Source organism: Melospiza melodia, chromosome 2 (assembly GCF_035770615.1).
Source record: "Melospiza melodia melodia isolate bMelMel2 chromosome 2, bMelMel2.pri, whole genome shotgun sequence".
NCBI classification, from domain to species: domain Eukaryota; kingdom Metazoa; phylum Chordata; class Aves; order Passeriformes; family Passerellidae; genus Melospiza; species Melospiza melodia.
This window is the reverse complement of record NC_086195.1, coordinates 65,927,021-65,945,984: the sequence shown is the minus strand read 5'-3', so window position 1 is coordinate 65,945,984 and position 18,964 is coordinate 65,927,021. Positions and strand designations below refer to the sequence as shown.

At 41.7% G+C, this 18,964-nt stretch overlaps 1 protein-coding gene across 2 annotated transcripts in view; it reads left to right on the top strand.

The window, feature by feature from the left end:
• Positions 1-10,217: 10,217 nt before the first annotated feature.
• LOC134414305 (ovostatin-like) overlaps positions 10,218-18,964 on the top strand; it is a 29,287-nt gene continuing 20,540 nt past the window's right edge. Inside the window, exons 1-11 of one of the 2 annotated variants that reach the window (XM_063148671.1) lie at positions 10,218-10,370; positions 11,924-12,107; positions 12,771-12,927; positions 13,699-13,751; positions 14,225-14,245; positions 15,010-15,178; positions 15,825-15,909; positions 16,630-16,747; positions 17,358-17,478; positions 17,707-17,816; positions 18,670-18,828. In XM_063148671.1, coding sequence (XP_063004741.1) covers positions 10,306-10,370; positions 11,924-12,107; positions 12,771-12,927; positions 13,699-13,751; positions 14,225-14,245; positions 15,010-15,178; positions 15,825-15,909; positions 16,630-16,747; positions 17,358-17,478; positions 17,707-17,816; positions 18,670-18,828 — 1,242 coding nt within the window. In that variant the 5' untranslated portion in view covers positions 10,218-10,305. The remainder of the gene's footprint in view (positions 10,371-11,923; positions 12,108-12,770; positions 12,928-13,698; positions 13,752-14,224; positions 14,246-15,009; positions 15,179-15,824; positions 15,910-16,629; positions 16,748-17,357; positions 17,479-17,706; positions 17,817-18,669; positions 18,829-18,964) is intronic. The other variant, XM_063148670.1, reaches the window with a different exon arrangement.

The window sequence follows — 18,964 nt, the reverse complement described above, 5'->3', positions numbered from 1 at the left end:
CCTATGAGGATGGTGAGGCCCTGGTATGTGTCCCTCAGAAAAGCTGTGTCTGTTTCATCCCTGGAAGTGTTTAAGGCCAGGTTGGATGGGGTTTTGAGCAACCTGGTCTGCTAGGTGTCATGCCTACCAAAGGCAAGGGGCTTGGAACTAGATCATCTTTTGTGCCCCTTCCAACCCAAACTGTTGTGTGATTCTGATTCTATGATTATGTATTGCAGGAACAGAAATGTGGGAATTATTATTATCAATAATTTTAAGCACCAGACAAAATAATTTTGTTCACCTTTGAACTTATCCCAGATTTTGGCAGAATTTTCCAAAAAGCTTCAGGGGGAAGGCTTAGGGCAGGCAAAGAATGTAATGTAGTCCAAACCAACCTTCCTTCAGCTTAAGACCATTTCCTCTTGTGAAAATCTCTCTCCAGCCTTCTTGAAAGTTCCTTTCAGGTACTGGAAGATACTCTAGGGTCTCCTACAGCTACCTGTCCTAGAGTGGGACTGGAAACCCTGGCTTTGGCAGGCGCTCTTGGCGTCGCTGGTGCCTCTGCTGCTGTTACGTTGAGGAGCTGCAGCACGGCCCCAGCAAATGCATCAGGACCGAAAGCTGCTGCTGGCTTTCACCTTCCCTCGGCGCTGCTCGGTGTAACCACCAGATGGGGCGAGGCATCCGCCTCACAAGCTCCGAGTGCCCGATGTTCCCTTACGGACCCGAGGGCAGCCCAAAACCGAGCCCATGGCGCCTTGCTCCCGCAGAAAGCACCCGGGCAGGACGCGGTGCCGCCCTTCACCCTTCCGCTGCGGCCTGCAACCCGCTCCGCCAGCTCCGGGCCGTGCGCTCTCCTTCCCACCCCAGCGTGCATAACATTGTTTACTCGTGCCAGATGCCGGCTCCAAAATTGAAAATGTCCAGCGAGTGCTCTCACAGAAAAGCTGTAAACCACACCAGAAAGAGTGGGGGCCATGTGCTTTCCTTCTCACTTAAATGTGCAATCCTGATTTTTTAATAGCCTGCAACTAAGCTTGAAAATGGTAAACATTCATGGGTTGCTCCCACACAGAAGTGCCAGGACAGAAAATTTTTGCTAGCTTTCATTCTCCTATTGCAGCCTGTAAACTGCTATAATTATTGGTAGACCACACTCCCAGCACAGGCTAAGATCCCAGGTGAACTCACCCAGTACCATGAATCATCTGAAACTGAAAAAAAAATGTGATTGTACACTTAAATTAGGAGAGCAAGTGCATAGCTCCAGTGTTGGTGCTGCAGTTTGTAGGATGCCCAGGGAAAGAGCAGGCTACAGCAGGAAGGTAAAGGCCAGCAACACCTTTCTAATTTGTCACCTATTGTTTTGGAGTCCTCACCAGGTATTTTGAGTATCTGAGCTTATTTGGTGTTGAGATGCATTTAGCTGCTGCCTAGGCAAGTTCATATGTCCCATCTGGATGCACTGTTGAAAGGCTGCATGGTGATGGGTATGGCCAGGAACAGCTGTTCTGTCACCTTTTGTGTTGGAGCAGTCACCAGGCATTTTCAGTTTTGGAGCTGTTGAAGTCAGAGAGTGTGACTGTGCACTTAGTTAGCCAGGCAAGCATGGAGCCTTTACTGTTGTGCTGCTGCTGAAATGCTACAGGAGAAAAAGCAAAAGCCAGTAAGACCTTCCAGGCACCCTTCTGTGGGAGCACTCCCCAGATGTTTTCAATTTTGGACCTGTATTTGGGGAGAGTTGCAGAGAGTCAGGGTGCATTTAGGTTCTTCATCTTGACTTTGTAGCCTTTCAGCAGGCTCAGGTGATAGTGATGATTGGGGCTTAAAGACAGAGCTCTGGTTTGGCTGGGACCAGAAAATGGGCTTTCAATATCAATAGCTCTCAGGGCTGACCAAGTCTTTTGTGTAAGCCTCAGCTGGCAGCTGGCCTTTTTCTTGCTGGTTCTGGTCACCTCGGTGGTTAGGTGTTAAAGCAGAGAGAGAACTCTGGTTTTGTGGCTTTGGGTGGGAATGCCAAGGAAAACTGAGGCCTAACAGCAGCTTTTGGCCTTGTCAATTCTTTGTGCATTTAGTTTATCTTTGCTTGTCTGTGCATTTTCACCACACCCATAGCCACCACTCCCAATTCCTGACAGCCCCAGGATGGCTGGGGACGTTTCAATGGCTGTGCATGATTGCTCATTAATTACTAGGTAGTCATCCAGAGACTATAATCCCGAGCTGATACTATTCCTGCGCACCTTGTTAGTGTGGTTCCCTAGGCCTGGAGAAGACTTTACTGCAGAATCATCTCCAAACCAGCTCTGCTTTGGTCTGTGGTTGGAGCACCTCATTCCCACCTGTTCAAGCAAGTCCTGAGCTATGCAGCTGGACTTGTTCTTGTGTTCACTCAGGATCAGCTATTTTTATTAGCTTTTATGGAGCCTGAACTAGGGTCAGAAGGCTGCAACACAACAGTGTGATCCAGGATTTTAATAAGTATACATCTGGCATTAACAGGAGCGTGTAGAAAAACCCTCCTTGTACAGCAGCAGCAGTACCTAGAAAAATTGATTGTAGACTGGAAGGTGACATAGGCCATTTCTTGGTATACTCAATTTTTCCTTAAGCATCAGTGTCTCAAAGCATTTGCTTTTAGCATTGATTGAACTGTATTCACTGCTTTGAGAGAGAGATCATTTTCAGACTCAGATTCAGGCACACAGAAAATCAGAGCAATTACTAAGATAAGTGAAGGGAATGGGTCTTGATAATACAATTAAAGGCACTTTAACTGTAAGTAAAGATATATTAAAAAAACATGCAGGTTTGGGCCACACCTAGACTTATTGTCTTATTCCACTTGTTGCTGCAAAGGTTTGACATGATTCTTGGCTACGAAAATGTAAAACTCTATGCTGCCTCCAGAGACAAGGTCTTTCTGTGTAAGGGCTCCCCATGCTCAGTCATGCAGTTACATGTGAGGATCTCTAGGAACACTGAATACAAATTATATATCAAAGCATTCCTTTGTTAATTTATGATTTTTTTTTTTGCCATGTGGCCTTATTCTTATTTTTAGGAACTCATCAGCTAGGAGTGCTTTCAAATTTCTAAGATTTATGTGGATAAATTGAGAGAGACTGGGACACTGGTGCTTCTGCTCATTTCCTTTTCCTCCTAGGAGAAGGCCGGAATAATGAGTTTACACAGACATCTGCAAATAATGTAACATGTTTTCAGGCTCTGATCATGTCTTCAGCATCCCTTCTAATGAAATGCCTTCCCTAATCAGAGAGAAGACAGAGCCCCTTTCTTGTGCTTGACTCCTTAAATATGTGTTTTAAAGGACACATTGCAGAAGAGTGTTAGGGAGAGCAGAATTTTTCAGCCAACAGAGGTGAAATTCCTGGTGCAACTAGTAATGAGGTTGAGGTTGCTATTCCTAGTCGGGACATGCACACACACACACACCACAGATACACACAAATGCATGGCCACCACACAGATCTTCTACACAGACACACGCATCACTCCCATGATCCCAAATGGCATCAACAGCTGTCAGAGCTTTGTAGCACCAAAAGGGATTCTCCTAGAAAATGCAAGGTCCTCAGAGGAATGACTTGCAGGGTGATCTTACTGGTTGGAAAAAGTGAGATGGACACACAAAATGATTTGGTCTGCAGAGTCTGTGGTCCCTGGTCACTGGAAGAACGACTGGCTCTTCAGAAAAATGAGGGGGGGATATAAAAGAGTTATTTGTGCTGCCTGAAGAGTCACTCTTGAAGCCTTCTCCAGCATTCTTTTGCCTGCAGATTAGTTAAATCAAGTGCTGCCCTTGCAGAATTACAGCAGACAGCACAGCAGGTGCATGTGACTTGAAGCTGCACATGGCAGTTGTTTCACATCAACAGAAGAAAGCCTATGAGCTTTCATTAGGTTGAATAACATCCCTGAAAAGTGTTTTTTGATAAATAGAAATCTTGGAGTTAAAAGGCCTGTCTTGGAGCCATTACTTATACATTGTATAAAAGACTGGAAAAATGAGGTCTTAACATACAAAGAGGGATCACCTCACTCTACTCCAGATCTCTTCTGTCTTTGACCTACCAATTCTCCTCAACAACTGGCAGCACACAAGACCATGTTAGCTAGTTCTCAGGTTATCCATTAAATGATCTGGTCTTTGCAGAGTTTACAGTTTGAAGTTTCATGATCAAGATGCCTGGTTACCTGCATGGCGTAGTGCCCTTGTCTTTTTTGTTTCTTTGGACATTGCATCTGGGGAATGGTTACCCACAGGTTCTTGTTCCAACTCAATTCTAGCTGATGCTCTAGAGTGAGCAGATCTTTCCTGGCTCATGGAGCAGCTACAGCCTCAGCCTGAGCAGACCTTGTGAAATGTCTATTGGCAAGGATCATAGGATTGTTAAGGCTGGAAAACACTTCTGATATCATCTAGTCCAACCTCTGACTGGCTGCTTCCTTGTAAACTAGAACATGGCATCAAGTGCCACATCAAGTTGTTTCTGGAACACCTCCAGGGATGGTGATTCCACCACTTTCCTGAGCAGTTCATTCCAATGTTTAACAGCCCTTTCCACAAAGAAATTCCTCCTGATGTTCAACCTGAATCTCCCCTGGCACAACTTGGGGCCATTTCCTCTCAATCCATTGCTGGTTGCCTGGGAGAAGAGATGGACCCCCATCTGGCTACGGCCTTCTCTCAGGCAGCTGTAGAGAGTGAGGAGGTCTCCTGAGAGCCTCGTTTGCTCCAGGCTAAGCAACCCCATCTCTGGGCCACTCCTTACAGGCGTGTAGACCCTGTAGAGCCTTCACCAGCTCCATTGCCCTTCTCTGGGCACGCTTCAGTACCTCAATGTCCTCCCTGAACTGAGGGCCCCAGAACTGGATCGACTCAAAGAGGTAAAAGGAGCAATGTTTTTGGGATATCAGTCTCAGTTTCCTAAGATTGCAAACTCTTGCTTTGACTGGTAGAATCTGGATATTTCTGAAAGGGTAAAACCAGAAGAGGATTCCATGAAATGGGAGGGGTTTGAGTGGACTTGTGTGGGGGCTCGTGTATTGCTCTCTTTAAAACACAAAAACCCAGATGAGGTCCTTTAACTGTAAGGAGTGGGAGATTATACAGAGCCTCAATCTGGAGTGAACTGATTAATTTTCTTTGTATCAGAACACAAAATTTGAGATGATGACATTTTAAAAAGGAAGCTCTCAAATAGGCTCCTTTATTTTAACTCCATTTCTCTCTATGTGCTTTAAAGCCTGGTGAGTCAGTCTGCCCATGTTGACCTAACACACAGAGCAATACGAATAAGGGAGCAAGGAAAGCAGTGAAGACAGGAAAGCTTTTCTACTGAAGTAAAAGTTACTTTTACTCCTTAAAAGGCTCACTGTCACACATTTTTGTCCTTTGTGATCAAATAAAATACATATTCCTGGTTACTTATGACAAAAGTCTGCACCAACCAAATCTTAGAGTTGAATATGTCATTTTTTCAAGATTTTGAGCTAATTTGGAATGTCAGCAACATAATTACTGAGTAAAAATTGCCTTCTTCATATATTGTTGTGTATTCTGTTTTATGATGAATGAATTTTTTATATCAAGTTGTTTTGATTAATAATTAGATTAACTAAACCAGAAAGTAACAGTACTGACTGTTTGCACTGTTCCTGCACTCTGCTTAACCTCATCTATTCTTCCATTTCATGGCCTCATGGATTCTCTGGCAGGCTTCCTATTTCTGTTGTTTCTGAAGAAATACTGATGGCTGGTTTTGATTGTCTTTGCTGGTCTTTTTTAAACTTTCTTTTTCTTAGCCTGCCCTACTATGTTTACACTATCCTATTTTCATCATTTAGATGCAGCAAGTGTTTTTCAAGGATGTCTGTATACATTACATTACTTCATAGGTAAAGAAAAATGGAAGCTATTTCAGGTATTGGTATTTCATGACATATGGGGCTGTAATACTTAATTTTTCAGAAGCAGAATTAAAAAAGATATGATGTTGAAAGCTTAGCAGTTTATTTTGTAACAGTCTGTCTGTAAATAACACCTTTCAGGTACTCAATAGTTTATGGTTTGCCCTTCTCAATGGAACAGTGTCACAATTGCCTGATCTTTACTACTACAGAAAATCAGCAGTGTTAGAAAAATGTTCCACCCAATTCAACATGAAATTATACAGAATACTCTACCAACCACACTGTGGCCTCTTGCCAACAAACATTCTGAGAAATACTTTCACTTGCAAACCTAAAAGCTTGCAGAAAAGGATGTGCCTTGAAAAAATAGGAGGCTGTATGGGAAAATTTATCCAAAATATGTAAACCTTAGGACATGCACAACACTTTTCAGAGATATATTGGCTTTTTAAAACAAGATGTTTCATCACAGAGCATTTGATGAAAGTGTTGTGGGAAATTGTATATCAGATTATAATTTCCTGAGAAAACCACAGTCTAGTAAGTAGCATTGTGAGCATGTTGTGAGAGTGTTTGTCCAGGTCAAATGGAAGCTGGGGCTCTGATCCCATATCCACCTCTTTCAGGTAAAGAAATCAAGCAATAAAACAGGTATTGTAATGTGTGAGGCGTGGTGGATTGTCTGTACGTCATCTCAGGTGAAGTAATGACTTAGAAAGTACTTACAGTCCTTGCTGTGAAGTGTTATGCAAATATAAAGTGAAGCCATAGAGCAGAAATAAGTAATTATATATTACTCAGTCTTCTGGAAAATCCAAGGCCTCACTGCTAAAAGCTGATCATATTTCTCATTAACTTCCTGCTGATTCTCTGACAAAAAAGAAAACAGTCATGACTTAGATCCCTATTGACCAAGAATTTGAATGTCTCAGCTCCACATTCAGACTATGCAGCATTCTGCATGCCAGGTGGATATTGTTCAACTGCTTTATTTTCTAATTTGTGACTGTATCTAGTGCCTAGATTCTGCACATACAGATAGGGTGGGTGTTTTGGGACAGTGTAGGGGTATTTGACATGGCCTACAGAAGCTAATTGGGGTATTGTGTGTGACTAGTCACAGCCTCACAGAATGCTCTGTTAGAGCAGTATACATGCTAAACGCTGAAATACTCACAGAAAATGAGTGGATTCAGCTTTGGATGAAAAAAGTCACGTTGCTCTGGCCTTATGTGTGCCCAGCTGGAAAGAGAAAAGAAGGCAAGTGCATTTAGTCTGAAAAAATGGATTGGCAAATTAAACTTTATTTGAAAGAAAATAAAATTGTGAAAAACACTTTTTCAATGCAACTCAAATCATCACTTTGACTCATCTAGAGAAAGAATGGAGTGGGGGGAAGTATGTGTATATAAAATTGCTTAATAACAGAGACCTAATGCAGTAACTTTCTGAAGTCTGGACAGAGTGAGTTAAAGACATGCTGATTTTCTGCTGCCCAAAAGGCATGTGACACGACTCTACTTTGAAAGTAAAGCATACATCTGTATTTGCATTTCTTTGGTCTTGAAGTTGACACTGTTCCTCATTTAATCAAATTTCTAGCCAGATTATGATATCCAGTTACATCTTTCCTTATGCCAATACAAAGCAGGTCTGCAGACTGGTTTAAGATTTCTGGTATCAAGGATCTTTCTGTGTGTCTTGTAACTGCTGCTTAGTGTGAGGTTCATTATCTCTCCATGTTAAATCCTGATCTCTGTGCTTCCAGATTAATCCTATCTGGTTCCTAGTTTCTTAATCATAAAACTGAAAATTTCTTCTTTTTCCCTTCCTACCAAAGATACCTGGATTAGTTTCCTTCTTGCACTGCGATCTTAAGAATTATGCCTGTCTTGGTACTTATCACAACATTGCTACAATACAAAGAGGTCCTCTAGAATCAGTAATTTCACTAAAGTAATGAATTCAATAGCTTGTTTCCAGAGAAACATGTGCTTTTCAATTGTTCTGAACATAGATTCTTCCAGAGTTTCTGTTTTTCAAACTCTTTTATCTTTTTCTTTTCCATGTTTTGTTGCTAACAAAAAAGCTCTCTTACTGTCCTGCTAAAGGCACGCTGCACTTAAATAAAGGGTGAGCTTCTGAAGCAATTTAGACCAGGATCCTGGGTTGTTTAAATTTCCTCCTCCCTCCTCAATTCTTTTTGCCTGTTACTTAGCATCTGTTTAAAGTAAGAGATGGGGTCTGAGGCACTTCAAAGCTGCAGATATCCATGACATAATATTAACTGTCTTCAGACATAATTTCAACTAATGCAAGCAGCTTCTTTCAGCAGCGTGACTGCCTTCTTTGCACGTCCCACACCTGCCACTCAGCATTGTCACTGAGAGGCCACATCATTCTGGGAAGCTTTGTGTCATATTTCTCACTACTAACACAGTGGGAATAGCTCCCATAGCTCCAGAAGCATCTGGGGCAGTTCCCTTTGTGTCCCAACTTGGTCATCAAAAGGGTTTTAGGAATGATGAGTAAGTAACCCGGTTAGGCACAGGTAGTTATAAACATCAGCTATGCTGATGGGAAGAACAATTTAATTTCTTATTAAATTTATTATTTAATAATAAATAAGTGTGGCTGAATCATTAGCTAGAAAGTTGAAATGACATATTTTACCATTAAAGCTGAAATTGGTAGAATCAGGCTTTTAACAGGCACACATCAATTTCTACACCACTTTACTATAGCAGTCCTCATTTCCTCCTCATATTCTTTACCTGAAATAGCTTCATGCCCTCTCTGCATTGCTCAACACCTTTTTCAGTGCCCCCAGCTCTTTTCAGTGTTCCTAATTACTCCTGGAGTATACTCAGCTTCCTCTTCCCATTCATTATCTGCTTGGTTAAGAAGACAAAGTGGAAAGGAAATGGCCTGTTACTTCCCCGGGGCTGCAGTTAGAGACTGTTGTGGTTTGGCCTGCCTTATTTTGTTTCAGACTGGCTCTTTTTTCCATTTCCTATGTAAAGGTATGAATCCAATCCCCAAATACTAAAGATTATTTTGTTTCCTTGGTAGCATTATCAAGAGTTTAGTCAACACGTCAAGGAAACTGGTTCTTCCCCTCTGTTCAGTGGTTGGGAGACCACAGTGAAGCTCTGCATCCAATGCAAGAAAGGCACTGACAGACTGAAGGAGTCCAGTGGAAGGTCAGTGATGCTCAGGGACTGGGACAAGCCTACAGAAGGAAACAGTCGAATTTAATTCAGCCTGGAGAAACAAAGGCTATGTGGGGACATAATTTCAGTCTTCCACAATGTAGAGTGGGATTATAGAGAAGAAAGAGGCAGATTCCTCCTGGAGGTGCACAGTGAAAGGGCAAGAAAAAATGGACACAGGCTATAATTTGGGAAATTCTGATTTAAGGAGAAGAAGTGTTCACAGCATGGATAGTTAAGCATGGGAGCAGATGTCCAGAGATGGGAGCAGATATCCAGAGATTATGTGGACTCTCCATTCCTCCAGATACTCAAAACATGACCTCTTTGAAGCTAGCCCTGCTTAAAATGAGAGATTTGAGCACATAATGTCAGGAAGTTCCTTTCTATCTAACTTATTTTGTGATTCTATATATTAATTACTCTGAAACATCTTCTCAGAGTTACTGAAATTCACCAACAGACTAACAAGTCATTTAATGGGGGGAGCGGGGATGAGGGGGAAAAAGTAGACTGACAGACAGATGAGTGAACAAATGCAGTAATGCTATCAGAATCCTTTCCCTAGAAATATACTTGTCCTGACCACTGGCAAAAATAGTAGACCATTAGCCAGCATCATTCCTTGCCAGCTCTTAGTGTCTACAGTAAGAAATCCAGATTATCATTAAGAGTTTGCTGTAGTGCCATTCTGAATGCAGCTCTAGCTGTTATTGGTGTATTTTTACCCATCCTGGCTCCCATGCAGACATGAAAAAGCCGTGTATTATGATTATTTCTGTTGTGTGATGTGTCTACAGGGCACGTTTGCAGAATAAGAAAATACTTAAGTAGCGGCAAGTACTGACAAGTTAAAACGTTAAGGAATCTTCAGGCAATGACACAATAATCAAAGAGGTGAGCTTCAATGAAACAATCATATAGGCAGGAACCGGTTTGGCTTGCAATACCTCACAGAAGTATGTGAAATATGAGAGCTTTCCAAAGCCATTGTTTGGGAGTTCAAGGAGTGTGAGAACTGACAGTAGTGAGGAAATTGAACACATGCAAATTTTATGTTAATATCTTTTGTTAGACTGTAATTGAAGCCGTGGAGGAGGAGCACCATTTCAGGCCAATTTAAAAAGCAGGGACAGGCTGTCAGCTTGAGATCAGTCTCTCTTCATGCACAGACATGTGGTCAAGGATTCTTCTCTGTATTCTCTCCTTGAACTGGCTTCCCGTAGTGTCTTCTGAAACGTAAGTGGTCACACATTCTGTGTCTATATGATAACATATTTTATTATATTTCCCACCAGTTTATTTCTTCTGGGACACTACTATATGATATACAGGATATTTGAGACATAGATCCTTAAATGTGTTGACTTGGAAGTAGATGACATTGAAGGATGGTTTGGAATGGTGCTCTCCATCATGAAACTGCTGTGAAAATCTAGTGTGAACGACAGAAACCTGGAACTTGAGTAGCTGAAGTGTGCTGTGCGTGGATAGAGTGGCAAGGAGACTCAGGACTAGACTAACAAGTAATACTAATAATTAGGATTGATATGCATCAGCAGCACAGAGAGAGCACAGTGTATGGGGAGGTGCCAGAGGCCAGGCAGTGGCTGGGACTGAAACCATGCTGAATGGCAAACGCAGAACAATAATATTCATATTAGCACTGTCAGTGTCCATGGCTTTATACAAACAGAAAATTTCAGCCACAGTATTCAAAAATATACCAACATTATAGCTTAAACCCTTTTCTCAAAAATTCTAAAGGAAAATACTAAGAAAGACAGCTTAGCTTCCTCCAATACACTGTTAATGTTAATTCTTTTAATTTTGGTCTTTGAATTTCATGCAGCCTGAACTGGGGTAGTGAAAATAAAAATAAAGGCAATATAAGCTGGCAAAGCTGTGGGAGAAAAAAAGGGAAAGGATCAGATTAGAAAGATTGTGTGATTCATGTTGTGCTACAAAACCAGCTCATGAACTCTGTCATATTTGGAAAGAGTAGTTTGGACAGCAAACTGCTGGACAGCAACAATGTTTTAGACAAACATAGCAAATATGAAGGAATGTTTTTCAGAGGAGTATTTCAGGGAAGGAAGGCTGCGTTAATTACAGAGAGAAGAGAGAAAAAGTACAAATAAAAATCTTCAATGGAAGAAAGAAACAAACAAAACAAGACAGGGAGAAGCATGGAAACAGGAGCATGAAAACAGAACTGAGCATGCAGATTAGATTGAGCGTTCCCTGGAATTTTCTGCTAAAATGGAAAAGAAAGATCACTTCTTGTGCATTAAGTGGATTGACTTATGTCAGTTCCTATCCAAGAGATATCCAGAGAATGAGAAATTTAAAGATTGTTGCAACCCTTAACTAGTATTTTTGTCGTTGGTCCCAAGAAGAAGCTAAATATTGTTCCTCCATATGAGGGGCTGCAGAGGTTTAAGTGCACATCTGGGTCATGGGAGGACAAATGCAGCTATGCTTTAGCCACTTCAGTAATTGGAGCTGTGTAAACACCTGGAATGGAGAGGTGTAGTATCATGCTGGGTAAGACACTGCACAGAATGATGCCAGTCCCTCAGCTCAGAAAGTATTGTGAGAGATTAAAAAGTTGACATTTGTACTTCCTTAGCCTGTTATTTAAAATCCATTGAAAGAAATTGAAATCCTTCCATTGGTTTGAGCAAGCTTTGGATCATGTCTTCCTTCACACCTATGGCACTTGTGTGGTATTTTCCTCTGCTGTTTGCTCTGACTTTCCTGCATGACTGAACTTTCTGTTGGTGTTACAGCCAGTATGTGCTGCTGGTGCCGTCGGTCGTGCGGAGCGACGCTCCACAGACGGCTTGTGTGCAGCTGCACAGCCTCAGCGAGCCCGTGACCCTGAGCGTTGTCCTGGAATATGGAACTGTCCAGAGGACTCTCTTTGAGGAGCCCGTGACAGAGAATGACTTCTTCAAGTGCGGCGAGTTCGAGGTATTTTTTCTTTTGAAGCTACTGAAGAGGGCGTAGTAGCTGGAAATAATTCTGACTGCGACTCTCCTTGTCAGTGAGGGAAAGAAGACAAAGTGTTTAAAATAAGATAAACTGTTGAAAAGGCTGACAAAACAGGAAAAAAGACCTGTGGATTGTAGAAGGGAGCTAGAGAAAGACTTTCCATCTCCATTCTCAGAGAGAATAGAGCAAAGCTTTAGATTGTTATCACAGTTGCATGCTCCTTATGGAACTGTTGAAGTATCAAGCAAGATGATAGGTCCCATATAGATCCCAGTTATTCCCTTTCCTGACTCTGAAAGATCTATACACACAAGAAAAAGTGTCCCAAGGTGAGGTCTTCCAGAATGCATCAGGAGAAAACACTTCAGAGTTAAAGGTATTTGGCTGTGACAACCTGCATGTAAGCAGGGAAATGCAGAAGACAGAACACAGCTTCAAATTTTATTACCTGATGACAGATTACGGGCCTTCCTCAGCAGAAATTCCCAGAAATTATCTCACTGACAAAGGTGGGGCTTCTCATGACTTTCCATAAGCTGTTTATGACTCAACTGACAGTATCCTACTCTAAAACTCTGGGCATCAGGGAACATCAGTATGTCTTATTTACCACTTTTCCTCTGGGGTTTTGCTCCTCTCCAGGTTCCTCCTGCTACTTCTGATGCCCTGGCATTCATTTCCTTCTCAGCCAAAGGTGCCACGGTTGACTTAGCTGAGAGAAGATCAGTGGCAATTCAGAATGTGGATGGTGCTGTCTTCGTCCAGACGGACAAACCCCTCTACAAGCCAGGACAAACAGGTGGATGAAGGGATTGAGTCAGCTAGAATAGTGAGAAATTGAGTGAAAGGGTGGGTCAAGGATGACAAAAACATACTCTTGTGGAATAAGAATTTCATTTTAGTTTGAAATACCAGAGTTAGTGAAAAATAGAACCAATTCACAAACAGTGCAACAAAATAGTAGAATTCATGTGTTTGTACTTAGTTAATTGAATTTAGAGGATCTCAGGTTCTGTCAGGTTTACTTGAGCAGAGTCACATAAAAATTATTTAATACATAAAAGTATTAAAAATACGGAAAATAATAGGTTATATTTGGAGCTAATAAAGTTAATATAAAAATGAAGCAAGCACCTCAGTTCCTGTCAACAACTCCTTCTCCTTAACTGTTGATGTATTTCAAAGTGCTAATTCCATCACAATACTTAAATGACAGCACTAGCTGTGGTGGAGTTAGTTATCTCTTTAACCTCTTTAACATAACTTTAGTCTGAGTGGGGAATAATTGAATACATTTCAGCTGACATTTATTTTGATTTTCTTTTTTCACTGGCTAAGATAATCCTTTAATGTTCTCTGGGCACTCTTTAGTTTTCAAAAAAAGCCTGGTCAAAGCTGAGTATTGAAAATTATTTATCACTGCTAATAAAATAAATGATAGAGGCATCTGCATTTGACACTTGGAGATCTGACACTTGGTGCCAGGTTGATGGTTGGGCTAGACAGTCCTTGAAGTTCCTTTCAACCTTGATGATTCTGTAATCCTTTTTTGTCCTGGTTTTTTTTTTAGTGATGTTTCGTGTGGTCACTTTGGACACCCAGTTCAGACCTGTTCAGGAGACGGTAAGTGTGAGTGATAAGCAAAACTTCTCAGGTACCCTCTTGAGGTACCTCTTTACTGAGATTCTCTCACTTTGATATCAAATAAGAAGGGCCTGAGATAGGCTTCCTGATGTTATTTATATTTTGTATTTTGTATATTTGTTGTAACTCCTTATCTTCGCACTCCATCGTTTCCCTGCTTTTGTAGACGACAAGGCTCTGAAAGCACTTGTGGAAATCTTTCACAGCACACAGATTTTGTAGTTCCAAATGTGTAGAAAAGGATATTCTTGCAGAAAAAATTCACAAACAGATTATCCTCTTAAAATTATCTTTTTAATTACAGACATGAGTTGAAAATTGCTTCCCTGGCGCAGTCTTCTCTATCCAGAAAAAGCTATTCACAGTTTTCCTTGTGTTCTAGTGTTTATCAACCTCCACTGTTAGATTATTGTTTTAATAATTTTTTTCTCTCCCTTTATTTCCTCCTCCAGTATCCCAGAATCGTCATTGAGGTAAGAGATATAACATGGAATTAAACACAAACTCCTTTGGGAAGACTGTGCTTCACCATTTCCCATAGAGTCAACAGCTGAGGGAGACTCATCCAGAGCACACCATTTAAAGCCAATGGATTTGAGGTTGAACAGTGGCAATATCCTCTACTAGCACCAGAGGAGAAGAAATCAGCACAACTGGAGCTGTTAGTCAGAGGCAGCGTGGGGTTGCTGCTCTGCCCTTCATTAGAGTTCAAACAGGAGTGTTCTGTCCAGGCTCACCTTGGGAGGAGTACAGCAAATAACTGGTTAAATAGACTCCTTCTCATACATAGGCATAAGAATGGTGACTTTCTGAAATGCCATGTTCTCATGGGGATGGGCTAACAATAAATCATCTTCTACCACATTTCACATCACTACATCTCCCAGCATTTTCTGAGAGAGGCCAGCATAATATTCCTGCTTTACAAAGGCAGCTGAGTCAGAAAGATTTATGCTACGAGTGTTCTAGATAGGCAGCCTGTGTCCCATACACAACCTATGTCCCAACCAGGAACTGTTTCTGAATGATCTGAGGCCATCTGCCAGTGTAGCTAATTCCCAGTTAAACATAGACTTAATTTTGTTAAATCCACAAGCAGAGATGGAAAGTCAGAGCACATGTCATCAGCCCCAAAGCACTCTTAGCCTGTGACTCATTTAGCCAATATGTCTGAAGACGGGCCTTAAAAGAAGGCAAGAAATGGTGATAAAGGTTTTGCTACATCTCTTTCTTCCAGGATCCAGAGCAAAACAAGATCTTTCAGTGGCTGGAGGTGACATCGAAGCACGGAATCGTCCAGCTCTCCTTTCCACTAATCCCAGAGCCTATTCTGGGGTCCTACCAAATTACTGTGGAGACAAAGTCAGGTGGAAAAGAGTACCAGTCCTTCAGAGTGGAGGAGTATGGTAAGCAAAGGCTCATAAACTACCCTGTGCTAGCAGTGAGGGTCTGTCTAAGTCAGATAAAAGCCACTAATGCAGAGTTTAAGTCCTTTGAATTCTCCACATCATGCCTGGAAAAGAAAGATGTGGAGAGAGCTGGGTGGACTGCTGCATGAGAAACAGGCCTTTCCCAGCTATACAACCTTGGATAAAAGATAAATTGGAGAGAGGTGGTGTCAGCAATCTATTTGATTTTGTTGTTTCACTTAATCTGTTGCCTTTCTCCTTCACTGCAACTGGATTGCGTAATAACTTTTGTACTCCAGGACTTAACTCATTTGAGACATTGGCATTACTCATTTTTCTTTAAGAAAGGAGATTAAAGTGATTTACCATGAGATTTGCTGTGACTGTTATAGTTATTAGTATGATATTATTTGATTTTACAGAAGTTACTCATCTTGCCACAGAAGATTATTTTTTCTATTGTCATATACTACAGCCAGTTCCTAGTTAGCTCATTCTTTGATCCATTTCTTCTCTCTTGTTGGTGAAAATGTCTTTGACAACTGTTTTGGGTTTTTTTTATTTTTACTGTCTTACACACACACACCTACACCTATGTATGTAATGCAATTGCTGATCAGTCATATTCACATTACATTCTCAGTGCTGCCAAAATTTGAAGTGACAACCACTGGGCCAAAGACGATTTCTTTCTTCGATGAAGAAGTCAGGGTGAACGTTTGTGCTTCGTAAGTATCAGAGCTGTAAGGCAACACAATTTTGTACAACAAAGGGTGTAGGCATTGGATGGTGTGCTCTGCTGGAAAGCAAAGATCCTGCTGCTGGCTCAGAATGTGGCTTAGGGCAATTCCTTTAGCTATGACTTTCATGATATAAAATATAATGAATGTTATTATATTCTTCTCCTATGATATTCTTCTCCTATGAGTCTATGATATTCTTCTCTTGCTACATAGCAGAATTAAAACCAGTACAGTTTGTGTGTGTCCAAATGAAGCACTTCCTACTTGCTAGCTGTTGTGTTTTATTATTGCAAAAAATGAGAGTCTATCATTGAAATTGCTGGCTGTGGTCCTGCCAAAGAGCAGGGTGCCAGGAGCTAAAAGGGTGAATAGGTCAGTATGCTCTGCCTTGGGTAAGGAAGGTACCAAGGAGAAAAAGGTGCAGGGAATGATACCTTGAGTCTAGCACTGTCTTCCAGCTTCAGACCATAAAGAATTATTGCACCAAAACTATGGTGAAGCAGGGTTTTTTTAACAATATGGCAGAAACAGCCTAAAAATAGTAGAAGAGAATTCTGCTAGAGCTGACTGATTTTAATTCCCAACTTCTCTTCTGTCTGTGCTCTGAATACCGTGGAGGGATTTAGAGTGTGCAATGCTCTGCAACTTTTGCAGGTCTCATGTTAAATCCACATGATTGAATTCTCATGTTCCTTCCTCTCCTAGGTACACTTATGGCCAGCCAGTGCAAGGGAAGGCCCAAATTAGTGTGTGTCAGCAGCGCTTTTATAGTCCACTGTGTGTACAAAACTGGAAAAAAACCTGTGAAGCTGTCACTGGACTGGTATGATACATAACAAGTCTTTTCTTCCCTGTCAGCTTTACTACCCAGCATGTAGCACAGTATGCAGTGGCTTCATTAATTTCCAGGGGAACACCAGAGAGGCAATCTCAATGGTGTGATTTTTCTCACTATCTTATAGGCAATGCTGAAAGAACCTCACTAAAAGACTTTTTTCCCTCAGAAAGAATCAGTAGGAAGGAGGGAAGCTTATGAAACTGTAAATTTGTAATAATTTCTGAAACACTGGGGCTGGGTTCTTACCAAATCTAATCAGCAGAACTCTGCTGGGAGTCTTTGAGGACTTTTAATATTAAAAGGATGAATAATTTGTCCACTAGCTCAGGCTTAATGTGCTGTGGTCGCAGAGCAAAAGCATCATGCAAGATGGGTTAAAGAAGGAGCATGAGCATAGAGAAGACTAGAGGGGATAAGGAGAGAAGTTTCCAGGTGCTAGAGTAAATAATATTGAAACAGTCATCTGGGATGAGAGCTGGGGAGCAAGAAATGTAAGGTAGGCAGGGAGCTCTTCAGAGATGCAATAAAACATAATGAGGAGCAATTTTGCAAGGCTTGAGAAAAATGGGTTTTCCCCTTTGTGTTGCAATTTCAGCTGGGAAAGGATGGCTGCCTTAACACCGTCATCTCCATCAAAAAATTCCGGCTGTACCGCAGCTATGCCATGATGTATGCCAGCCTCAACATAGAAAGCATCGTCACTGAAAATGGGACAGGTAACACCAAGTGGGCATTGGGAGTAACTGATCTAAGCTAATGCATGGATCTTCCTGAGAGGAATCCCCTGGATCACCATCCATGTGGCAAACAGGCAGCAATTATGGTTTTCTTTGTGTGGCTCTCCCTCCAGAGCATCACCACTCCATAGAGCTTATAGAAAGGACCAGCTTTCTGCCTGAGTCTGATTTCTGTTTTCTCTTCTTTGTGCTGGGTGTGTCTCACAGGTATCCAGATGAAGGCCTATGACTATGTTTCAGTCAACCAAGGCAATGACCAAGTGCTGTTCAGGAATATGGATTCCTATTACAAGAGGGGAATTCCTTACCATGGTGAGGTAGGTACATGAGAGGATACATTTAGACCCAAACTCCTTGAGGTCCAGCATGGTGATCTCCGTGATGTCCCATTTATGGCTGTCGCCTGAATGTGCTGTCAGCTTCCCAAGATAATGCTGCATAACAGTGTCTGTATAGTTATAGTCCTGATACTCCTAGAGAAAAAAAGAGAATTGTATCACACCCGGCAGGTCGGGGTCTCTTTTCTGCCATAGTCAGAGGATGCCTAAAAAGTGAGTAAGTGGAAGGTGATGTGAATGGGGAAGAGGAGTCTTCAAGAAAATTCTTCAGACACAGTTATGCCTAAACTAAAGGTAGAATTCACCCTGTGTTGCATCATGCAATCCCAGGGATGTTTACTTACAGCAGTATAGATGTTGGAGCACATTCCTACTTCTTAGCAACCTACACATGCAGGATAAACCAGGCACAAAAAGGATGATGACCTGTACAGCATCATCCTGACGGGCAGTGGAGACTGTGGGTGTGTACAGACATGTAGGAGTTAACAGGTGCTCCTGAGCTCCACAGTTTGCCTGTGGCCATGAAGTCATCTCTTTCTTAGGTGTGTTAATCAATGGTCTTCAATAAATATTCCTCCTCCCTTTGTGACACATAGCTTATTCTGCACTGATGGGAATTTCCCACTGATGGGAATTTTCCTGTCGCTGAACTCCCGCTCCCTCAAAATATTGAGCAGCATGTGCCTCTTCAATACATTTCACTCTTGATTTCTACTCCCTGCAGCAGTCCTCAGTGTTTAAGGGACCATCCTCCAGTAAACAGAGATTTTCTTTTGTTGTTGTTGTTCTTTGTTTTATTCTGAATCCCTTGGGTATTTGTTGTGTTCAGATCACTGTGACAAACATGGAGGGTGAGCCTGTTGCCAGCAGCACTGTTGTGCTGGAGCTCAATGGAGATTATCTGGCCAACTATACCACAGACAAAAACGGCATTGCTGCTTTTTCCCTTGACACATCCAACTTCTTCGATCCCAGTTTGAAGCTGACAGTAAGTAAACACAGGCTGCAATCTAATTCATGAGTAAATACTTCATGGGAGAGAGGGTTTAGAAGGAGCACCTGCAAACTCTGTGAGACTCATATAAGCAAACACCACTGCCTAAGAAGAGGCACACTGCAACCCA